Here is a 12,099-nt window from a genome sequence, read left to right on the forward strand (position 1 = left end):
TACTGTTATTTGATCCAGATTTAAAACCCATTGTCAGTGATTCTGTTAAAGTGGGGTACAGAAGAACTCAAAACATTAAAAATATGGTCTCCAGCAGACACTTTCAAGTGGGCAAAACCAAGTCTTCTATTGTACCTGGCTCCTTCCCTTGTGGGTCTTGTTCAAGCTGTAACTATATTAGGAAAACGGACAGCATTCAAGATAGATTCGGACATACCCACAAAATGAAAAATTATATCAGTTGCACTACCAATAGCATTATATATGCACTTTTTTGTACGTGTTCCAAGATCTATGTCGGCATGACAAGTCGAAAACTACATGTCAGATTTCAAGAACATGTCAGAAATATTAAAAATGCAAGCAAAGATCAAGAAGAGGGCAAGACCCTCACCGCAGTTGCATCACACTTCTTATTGTATCACAATTCCAATACCCAAGATATTCAATGCAAAGGGATTGAGAAAGTCTCATTAGGCATAAGAGGAGGCAAACTAGAATCTGCCCTCTTGAGGGCAGAGTGTAGATGGATTTACCTCTTAGATTGCGTTATTGCTTTTTATAATTGGTACATAATACTAATTACCATGAGGTAACCATCATATAGAGTGAGTTACACAAACCATACCATACAATAATGTATTTATCTTATAGCTTATATTCCATTACCAGGTCCCCGCTTTCTTCTCCTGTTGTGTTATGTCACTTTTCATGTTTATTTTTTGCCCACTACAGCTTTCCACATGATGCCCAGTCTATTTCCTATTTTGATCCACCTACACTAGTATCTCCCTGGGTGGTTATATTCCACCCATTTTCCACCCATTTGTATCCGTTCACTATAATGGGACCATTTGATCACTTCCCTGCTCTTTGCCATTCTATTCATTATATTACCTGAGATCTTAGTAATCCTCGTACCTTTACTGCCTTCTCACATTCAGGTCACTGCCCCTATACTCCTGTCACCCACAATGCACTCGCCCCAACTAGCAGGGCTTATTTTTTTCCCTTTATTTTGAATTTATGTCATTTGTTTCATGTAGTAGAATTCACTCTGCACACTTCCCCGCTCTGGTGAATTTGCTTTCTTTTAATTTGAATATGTATGTATCTTATAATTTGCAATTTTGATTTGCACACACCCATCTAATTAATAGAAAAATTCTTTACACAACCAAATATAAGTAATATGCAGCAATTCTGTACATTTTCAGATTGTCACTGTTATCTTCAGTCCGCTTTATGATTCTCAGACCCCTATTTGTTATTTCATATCACAGATGGTTCTTCACATACTCTTCTAATTAATTCAATTTGTCTAACTATATGATGTCTTAAGCTATGACATCTAGCAATCTTCTTAAGTTCGAGTATATGGTGCAGATATAACTAATTACCCCTTCATAATGGGCAGAATACCAGTTGTGCACTAAAATCCTATACAATTCCAGATCGTTACAGCGTTACTTTCACAATGTCTTATTGCACTTACACGAATAAATTGCATTTAGTTATTTGTGAATTATTTTATATATTTCCTGAATCCAGTTGGTTTGTTTAACTATAGATGATCGAAGTGATGATCAATATGTTTTTGGTTACCTAGCAACCCCCATATGCCCGAGTACTAGGCGTACGCATCAGGGCTATCACACCCCCTTACTAACCTATCAGCAGTTAGTATGCACCTCCTCCTATTGAATTGTTCTCTACCCTAGATGTCACTCAGCCTACAGCCTATAAAAGTCCAGATCAGAGGCGGGCGCCCCACCTTTGAAAAAGCAGTTGTGCAAAACATGTTAGGGGGAGGAGGGACATACTAGTCTCTACTGACTCTACCATATTTTTTAACTTGCATCGGTATCTCTGCTATACTTCCTACATGTATTAGTTATTTACTGTTAATACTAATCTGATGTTGGCTGACAAATGGTGTCGCCGTAGTAATAGCCTTACGAATTACTTTACCTATGCATACTGTCACTATGTTTTGAGCCCAAATAAGATACGCAATAGCCAATAACACTCCTGATGGAAATATCCGTTGCTACTGCATTCTGGCTAAACATTCAAATAAGCTAGTATGGTCTACCTGCCCTTCTGGGTATTATTCCTTAGTACTCAATTGACCTGCTCTCATAAAATCGCTAACCAGCTTTCCGGCTGTTATAACTACTTAACTTGTTTATCAGTATCTAAGGTACACACAGCTAATGGTGCGCTGCAACACCTGATATTTCTATTATTAAATACGAACTTGACAAAGCCGCAAATATCACATTGACATCCCTATACTAAGGGGGAATAACACTAATTATCGTTACACGATCCATATGACACCTTTATGTCACATATGAACATCTGTTGTTAACAATTAGGCGCACCTATTTAGTTGTAGTTGTAAAACTCATAGTGATCCTACCTGAGTAACGGATCACCTTAACCCCAGCTCTCTGGAGTACAGTTATGGCATTTTAAAACGTATAGCACAAGCAGTCTCATTTTATTATGTGTATACATTATCTCTAAACTGGGTGTTTTATTTACCCCAGTTTTACTGCTAGTGTTATTACCCCAGTTGTACATTCCTGGGCTACAGTCGTTGTTCTTGGGGGTGATCCATTATTCTGTATTTGTCCTATATTTTTTGAGACTGGGGTATCTGAATCCAACCACACTGGGTACACTAACTATACGGTTGTGAAGTATTTGCCCCCACATATATTCACAATATAGCTTATTCTGGCATTACTTCTTGACTCTATATGGTATTCACTCCTTACGGTGGAATATAATCTGTTAGTGTTATACCCAGTAGCAGGTGCGGTACCCTTACTCTCTTACCTTATCATTTGGTACTTGTAGACAGCTCTTCAAATTAGTAGTGAATTTATCAGTGCCATTTTGCATACTTGGTCAATCCGTGACCCATACTTACCCCTCATTTGTCTACAGTATATATTATTCAGAAGTATAGGAAAACATACCTTTGTGTTTTTATGTTACCATTTTTTTATCTTGTAGAATGAATAAAAGTTAAGTTTTAACCCCTTAACTCTGGATGTTCACAATGTTTTAATCTCCCCACGAATGATATTGTACCCATTAATGTCAAAATGTTGTTGAGTGCTATATACATACACACCTCCCAGTAGCCCACTGGTTCTACGTATATATATATATATATATATATATATATATATATATATATATATATATATATATATATATATATATATATATATATATATATATACATATATACATACATATGTGTATATATATATATATACACATATGTATATACATATATATGTATAAATACATATATATATATACACATACATACATATATACACATACAGTATATATATATATATATATATATATATATATACACATATATATATATATATATATATGTATGTGTGTGTGTTTTTACCTTTTATTTTTTAATCTTAATGTTTAGTTTCATATTCACTCTGCTAGTGCTTATTGCCCAGTTTCCATTCCTGTTTTAAACTTTGTTAACTGGTATCTTCATTTAAGTTACCACCAGTTTAGGACTATGTAGGCTACCTTCTTTTTTTGGTTGTTTTATACAATTACTCTCCATTTGCTTGGTATCTATCTTTGTTAAAGAGCCATATTTCTCTGACATAATGTGGGTCTAACCTTTTCCTGTTGTTCCTCTTCTGTTGTTATGTGGTTATTATACATTTTTTTTCTTTCTTATGTTCTTTGCTCTATAATTCATTACCCAAGGCTGGATTGGCCTACCAGGAGATTTCCTGGTGGGCCACAGCAGCTGGGGCTGGCGAGCTACAGTTTAAGAGAGTGGTGGTGCTGGTGAGGTCACGCAGCTGTATCAACTCTCTCTTTTTTCCTCTGAACTCCTCTGATATATAAGTATTAATGTAACACAATATTTTCTTGTACATTTTATTTCCTAGACCATGTACCATTTTAGTAGCCCTCTTTTGAATAACTTCTAAGGGTATATTTAACAATGTGTGAGCAGACATGATACGAAGTAGCGTATCATGTCCGCCGCACATCGATAAATGCCGACAGCATACGCTGTCGGCATTTATCATTGCACCAGCAGTTCTAGTTAACTGCTGGTGCAATGCCGCAGGGGGTGTCAATCAACCCGATCATACTCGATCGGGTTGATTTCTGTCTGCGGCCTCAAAACAGGCGGACAAGTTATGGGGCAGCTATCTTTAGACCGCTGCTTCATAAGTTCTGTTTTCGGCAAGCCTTCATTCAGAGTTTGATAAATATGCCCCCTAGTGTCTAGTCAAGTCACACTTTGAGTGTCTTCTCCAGATCAAACTATTGATAATCATTTTTACAATGTGAAATTGAGTTGTATGGGCCCTAAATAAGAACAATCTGGTATTCTTTATTGCAAACTAATATAATTGAATTCTGAATGAAAATTTGGAGAAGGCATATCCCAGTAATGTCCTTAAGAAAAATGGGGCTTGTGCATTCTACAGACTCAACGGAAAATAGAGCTGTTTTTTATTTTCTATTTTTCAGAGCTGCTTTTTATTACCAGTCCGGCCCTGTCCTTACCCGATATATTCCCTCTTCTAAAGCTGCCTCCACCATAGCTCTTTCTAGCTCCTCTTCAGCAGTCAGATCTCCAGAGATGGCACGTTGTAACTCAGGCTCTACCTCCTCCTCCACTGTGCGCAGCCCGGCCTGTTATGAAAAATAAAAAGGCATTTTTTTAAAGGAGCACAACATTAACGCTTAATCTTGTATAATAGTATGGTAATGTTGTATTTAAAAATGACAAATGAATATGTGAGGTCAATATAATCAGAAGAATTAAATATAATAATACTAGAAATTGAGTTATGGTAACAGTTTTTAGCACATTGATATAATTTTTACTACTTTTGGATGAGAGATATAGAAGTGGAGTTCATAAATGACAAAAGTAAATATACAGCAATCATTACCTGGATTTCCACATTATTCCTCTTGGGCCTATACCCATAATACTCTTCTTGCCGTTTCTTGAACTTACGGAAATGCTCTTGGATCAGGAATATGGCATAAAACTTTCCAACGGTAACCTCATCATCTGAAATTGGTGGTTCAACAAAAAGTTTAGGGAAGATATAAAGAAATGAGGAAATAGGTTAAGAAAAGTTGAATTTTAACATTAAATATAGATTGACTATACTTGCCTCCAATTGGTGGAATGACTTGGTCCAATAGTTTCATACTAGTCCTTTTCCAAATCTTCTTAATAATCATTCTTAATTCTTCATTGCTCTGCTCAAAATTACCTGGAACATGAGAAAGTGTGGGTGGTAAAAATATTCTTTGAAATATATTATATTGACTAATCAATTTTGTAAATTTGTAATAAATGATATTAGCTAATTCTATAGCTAAAATATATAACTTACGGTACATATTTTCAAATTGTATTTTAATAAACTGAACTCCAAATCATCTGGTTTTCTGAGTGCCCTTTTTAAAACCCTTTCAGTATCATTTCATTTGTGATAATGTATGCCTGTTCTGTAAAGGGACCGCGTTGGACTACATTGCCCAGGTGGCATTAGATGTGAGTGGTACACAGGGAGAGCATATTACAGCAAATAGTGTTATTTAAGAGAAATTACTCTCATATAATGTTCTTCAATTGGGTATTAACATGTTCTTATGTGAAAACTAAATCTTCTGAACATTAAGCTTTGAACCTTTAAGATTGCTGATGGTTGGAGTTAGATTGCAGTGGATGGACAGTTGAGAGTTGTTTCATTCTTGGATGCAGGGGCGGAACAATTTTTCCTAGGCCCTCCAGCTATCTTTTTCTAGGTACCCCGGCCCCTAGGCTGCCCCACCTCATGCTCGCTCCGAGGTCCCCAACCCTTGGTGGCCTGGTAAGCAATAGAATGGCCTTGCAACATGCCACCCACCCTGGCTTCCTGGCCTGTAGCGGAGTGGCCTTGCAAGTTGCTCTGTGCCCAGTTTGATCCATGGCCCCCCTCTACTACCTCCCACTGGTCTCCAGCTGCTGATTTGGCCCTGCAGCGGCCTTGAAACACTGAACAGGCAGCGGGTTCCTCTTACCTGCGGGCCCACTGCTGACTCAAATTGCATAAAAAAAAGTAGAAAGTATATTTTTTTAAAGCCATTATCATGGTGGTTTTATAGTAAGAATGACTATAAAGTAGTTTGGATGCCTTCACTTTATTGCATTAATTCCATTTTATAAACAAATGTCGGTTTGCAGGAAGTGAAATGGCATTTTAATTAACCTTTTCAGTGCTAAACCATTTTTTATTCCTGTGCTGAGCCAGTTTTTGCATTCTTGTGCGTGCTGAAATTAAACAGTGCTTTTAGTGCCTATGTATTGTTCCTGTCAGCAAATTGTGTACTTTGCATTCAGTTTTTAAAAACATCAAATGTTATGATTATATATGTTCCCCAAAATGTCACATTACACATTGTCAGCCTTGCAGTTTATGCAGAAAATATGTAGGAATAAATAATACATGTTCCTGACAACAACATAACAACATAAGGCTAGCCATTGCTGCCAGATGATCATTATTACTATTACAATCACATTACAGCACTGGTTTTCAAACCTGTCCTCAGGCCTCTCTAACAAGCCAGATTTTGAGGATATCTGAATTACAGTGCAGGTTAAGTAATCAGCTGATTAGTAAACATAGTTATTTTACCTGCTCTCACCCAAAGTAATCCTTAAAATCTGAGCTGGTATGGGGACTTTAAAGGTTGATAAAAGCATATTTATGGTTGCAAGACCCCAAAAATTAGACAACTGCAGATGGGTGGCAAAAGAAAATGCATTTGAAAATGGAGGCCTGTCTCTTTCAAATATGTGGTATCATGTTCTGCTCTGTGTATGTTTGTAGACAAGAGAGGGGGTAACCAATGCCTGATGATTTTGTTTCTCTCAAATCCCTACTAATAAATAATGAATAACATAATTTATGCTTACCAGATAAATTCCTTTCCTTCCTGGCAGGGAGAATCCGCGATTTCACTCCTTACTGTTGGGAAATACAACACCTGGCCACCAGGAGGAGGCAAAGACACCCCAGCCAAAGGCTTAAATATCCCTCCTACTTCCCCTATCTCCTAGTCATTCTGCTGAGGGAACAAGGAAAAGTAGAAGAAACATCAGGGTATAAAGGTGCCAGAAGAAATAATATAAAAAGGGAGACGCTCATCAAAAATTAAATTATGGGCAGGGTCATGGACTCTCCCTGCTAGGAAGGAAAGGAATTTATCTGGTAAGCATAAATTATGTTTTCCTTCCATAAGGCAGGGAGAGTCCATGACTTCATTCCTTACTGTTGGGAAAACTATACCCAAGTTCCAGAGGACACTGAATGAATAATGGGAGGGAACAAAAAAAGAGGCGGACCCTATTCTGAGGGCACCACAGCCTGGAAAACTTTTCTCCGGGAAGCTGCTTCAGCCGAAGCAAACACATCAAACTTACAAATCTGATCCATTGAGGATTCATTCTTAAAACCCCAGGAGGAAGCCACTGCTCTAGTGGAGTGAGCCCTTATCCTCTCAGGAGGCTGTCATCCCGCTGTCTCATAAGCTTAGCGCATGACACTCAACCAGAAAGATAGGGAAGTCATAGTAACCTTCTTCCCTTACGCTTCCCCGTATAGATGACAAACTAAGAGGAAGATTGTCTGAGGAATTCCTTAGTAACCTGATAGAACTTCAAGGCACGAACCACATCCAGATTGTGAAGGATTAGGACACAAGGAAGGAACAACAGGTTCTTGATTATTGTTATGGTTCGACACCACCTTAGGGAGGAACCCTAATTTAGTACGTAAAACGGCCTTATCATCAGGGAAAACAAGATAAGGGGAGTCACACTGTAAAGTAGAAATCTCAGAAACTCTGCACGCAGAGGCAATAGCAAGCAAAAAATAACCTCCCAAGAAAACAATTTAATGTCAACAGCATAGGCTCAAACGGAGCCTGCTGCAAAACACTAAGAACAAGATTTAGGCTCCAAGGCGGATACCCAGATCTAAACACAGGTCTGATCTGCCAATCTCTTGTGCAGTAACACCGACAGGGCCAATATCTGTCCCTTCAGGGAACTAGCAGATAAACCCTTCTGCAGTCCATCCTGGAGAAAAGATACAATTCTGGCAATCTTAACCTTATGCCAGGAAAAAACACGCTCTTCACACCAGTACAAGTAAGTCTTCCACACTTTATGGTAGATATGAAGAGTAACTGGCTTACGAGCTTGAAACAGATTGTCGATAAAGAGAAACCACTCTTGTCTAAGACTAAGCATTCAATCTCCATGCAGTCAGCCTCAGAGAATCTAGATTTTGATGAACAAAGGGACAATGTATCAGCAGATACAGAGATGAGGACATCCCCACCAGATCCGCAAACCACGTCCTTCGTGCCCCCGATGGAGCAATCAGAATCACTGATGCTTGCTCCTGCTTGATTCGAGCCACCACACGAGGGAGAAGCGGTAATGGAGGAAAAAGTCTGAATCTCCATGGTACTGATACGGCATCTATCAATTCTCGACCTCGACCCATACCGGGGTAGCTTGGTATTGAGGCGGGATGCCATGAGATCTATCGCTCCATATCTCTGCAAACACCTCGGTGGAGAGACCATTCCCCTGGGTGAAAGGATTGCCTGCTGAGGAAGTCCACTTCCCAGTTGTCCACACCCGGAATGTGAATCGCTGACAGTGTACATCTGTGAGTCTCCGCCAACTCTGGTATCTGAGATACTTCTCTCATCGCTAAGGAACATCTCGTTCCCCCCTGATGGTTGATGTAGGAAACCGAGGTTATATTGTCTGATTGGAATCTGATAAACTGGGACAAACCCAGAAGAGGTCAAGCCTTTAAGGCATTGAAGATTGCCCGGAGTTCCAAAATATTGATTGGATGGGAAGACTCCTTCTGAGTCCACAGACCTTGTGCCTTCTTGGCACCCCAAATGGCTACCCAGCCGGAAAGGCTTGTGTCCATAGTCACAATCTCCAAGGATGGTCTCAAGAAGCATGTGCCTTGGGACAGATGATCTTGACAGAGCCACCAAGAGAGCGAGTCTCTCAACAGGTTGTCCAGCATGATCTGTTGAGACGGATCTGTATGGTTGCCGTTCCATTGTCTCAGCATGCATAGTTGTAAGGGTCTGAGAGGGAATCTGGCAAAAGGAATGCTGTCCATACAGGACACCATGAGTCCAATCACCTCTATACACTGAGCCACTGAGGGTCTCTAGGAGGCCTGGAGGGCAAGACATGTAGAAGTTAGCTTGCATATTCTCGTGGAATAGAGTCTATTATTGTCCCCAGGAAATTCATCCTTGTACTTGGAGTAAGAGAGCTCCAAGTCCAAGTTTATCTTCCATCCATGTGATCGAAAAAGATTGAGAAAGGACTCAGATTGTTCTTCCAGTAGACGAAAAGATGGTCCCTGTACCAAGATATCATCCAACGGCTAGAAGAGCCCCCAGAACCTTCAAAAATATCATTGGAGCAGTAGCTAGGCCAAACAGAAAGGCTAGGAACTGTAAGTGCTGGTCCAGAAAAGCAAACCTCAGGAACTGAAAATGTTCCCTGTGTATCGGGACATGAAGGTATGCATCCTTCAGGTCTATTGTGGTCATAAACTGCCCTTCCTGGACCAGAGGAAGGATTGGCCGTATTGTCTCCATCTTGAAAGAGGGAACACTCAGAAACTTGTTTAGGCACTTTAGGTCTAGAATTGGGCTAAAAGTTCCCTGCTGCTTTGGAACCACAAAAAGGTTTGAAAAACAACCAACCCTCTTTCTGCTGTAGATACTGGGACAATTACTCAAAGAGAGGAGTGATCCCGTATGCAACCTAAGAAGGCAGCCCTCTTTTCTGGTCTTGTAGACAGATTGGAGAGAAGGAATCTACCCCTGGGCGGATGAGACTTGAATCCTATCCTGTACCCTTGAGATACAACCTACAGGACCCAAGGATCCTGTACGTCCTGGAATGAATGAGCAGTACACTTCTGATATTGATTTAAACGCTGCTAACACTCTAAATGACAGTTGCTCCTCCAAGCAAAATGTCAGGGTCAAAAAGAAATTCTAAATACAAGAAGGGGAAGCGCTTAGGAGCTGGTTGAATAGTGATGCTATATGTGGTTGATTTTCACTTTGTGAAAGAAGATATATATATATATATTATAATATATATTAAAATTGATTAATATAAAATATATATATATATATGTAGTGGCAAACAATGGTGTAAAGAGTGATGTATAAATAAGTGAAAAAGAACATGTGTATATTGATTATTTAATCAATATTGTGAATACAATATATCAATACAACCTTTATGGATGAGTATTTTCAAAAAAAGAGAGACAACCAATTCCTATGTAGTCCCTAAAATTATTATAAAGTGAAAAAAGTGTTAATGATTTAAATCAAATACCAATATTGGTGTGTGTATGTGCTTAATACGCAAAAAATAATGAGAATAGTTGAAATGGATAAAATAATATTTTACTGAAATAATTAAAATTGTAAAGTGGTTTATGCATATAAAATAGTTATAGCAATTACAGCAGAAACAACGATTTATCTATTGCTTAAAACTAAAACAACAAATGTATCTATTTAGATTGTTGTAGTAAATTACAATATATGTAGCAATAGATTTCCAATTGTTGGTGTAACAGTATGAACGCTACATATAAAATAATCAATAAGCTTGAGCTATTTAAAAGGTTAAAAAGTTATCGTACTGCAGTGGATTAAAAAGCAAATCTTGATTTTGAGTGGTGCTTTGCTGGCCAAACGGCAATATAATTCTTGGGAGTTCCATGTGTAGAAATTCTGTTACAGGATAAACTTATGTTGCTGTCTCTGTAATAGAGGATCCACAAAAAAAGGCTGTGTTTGGACCAACTTCCAGGTCACGGATAACAATACACTGATTGTGTAAGCCCTTATATATCCAAAGGGTTGACAGTCCTTGTGGATGCTTGTAAGACTTCTAATATAAATATCCTCAGATATATTGTGATAAATGAAAAAAATATATATATATATCCGCCACAGTTTGTTGAACCGTCTGACTAGGAAATAGAATTTTTTTAGGTTGAAGAAAACCGGTGTGTAACTGGTCAAGAGTATAGAGATTGTATCCTTATAGATGCTATTAGTAATAGCTATTAACCAAACAAACAAATCTTCCTCTGTGGTAGCTACTATCGCAGCCTAAGATGGGGTTTGTTTGTGAATGATGGACAAGAACAATTCCACAAGTCCGTGGTGGAAATAGAGATAGTATATCTGATATTGTTGGCCGAATTAAGTTGTAACAAAGCTGTCTTCCTCCGTGTTTTGGATAAATGGCTTAGCCTGGAACTGGGCAAATCTACGCATTTTGGCCGATGGCCTTAATCAATATTATTTATCCTGTACATCCTGGAACCAAGCGTTAGAAAAAAGAGAAAGTCTGCCCACTACTCGATCCGATCCCGGATCGGGGGCCGCCCCTTCTTGCCGATTTGTTCTATGAATTCAACCAGAGAGCCCAGCAGGCTAGAACCTCAAAGCCAGAGGCCTTTGCATTTATGCGAATAATCTGCATATTCGGGTCACAGATGAAGGAGTTAGCAATTCTCAGAGCATTAATTCTCTCCTGCATATCCTTGAGAGGACATTCAACAAATAATCATCAAAGCGAGAATGTGTTCAGAACTAAATAATCCCCGAGTGCTCAAAACGTATATCGAAGCACACAATAATGGGGAATTCAGGTCCCAATAATCAGTGTATCAATCTTGGACCCCGGTCAGTATAGAAAGTCACTCAGGTTGAAACAGAGTCCATTGTCCCATGGAGAGAGTAAAATCCCCAAAATTCAGAGTGTCAAAGTGTGTCCCAGAGCCTAGTAGTCACGGGTGGAAATGCCAGTTCACAATATTACGTCTGTGATCAACTCTTACCCTCCACTAAGTTGGTGGGGTGCCTGGGAACACTTCCGTACTTCTCCTCGAATAGGTCGATGAAACCCTTCCTAGGGGGTGCAGT

General features: G+C 38.9%; 1 protein-coding gene across 2 annotated transcripts in view; it reads right to left on the reverse strand.

Annotated features, from left to right (window-relative positions):
• CACNA1S (calcium voltage-gated channel subunit alpha1 S) overlaps positions 1-12,099 on the reverse strand; it is a 572,869-nt gene that overhangs the window by 27,786 nt on the left and 532,984 nt on the right. For both annotated transcript variants that reach the window (XM_053706913.1, XM_053706914.1), the window contains 3 exons: positions 5,211-5,312; positions 4,980-5,104; positions 4,588-4,716 (listed from right to left, as the gene is read on the reverse strand). In XM_053706913.1, the coding sequence (XP_053562888.1) occupies positions 4,588-4,716; positions 4,980-5,104; positions 5,211-5,312 (356 nt within the window). The remainder of the gene's footprint in view (positions 1-4,587; positions 4,717-4,979; positions 5,105-5,210; positions 5,313-12,099) is intronic.

The sequence above is a fragment of the Bombina bombina genome, chromosome 3, assembly GCF_027579735.1.
Source record: "Bombina bombina isolate aBomBom1 chromosome 3, aBomBom1.pri, whole genome shotgun sequence".
In the NCBI taxonomy this organism is placed as follows: domain Eukaryota; kingdom Metazoa; phylum Chordata; class Amphibia; order Anura; family Bombinatoridae; genus Bombina; species Bombina bombina.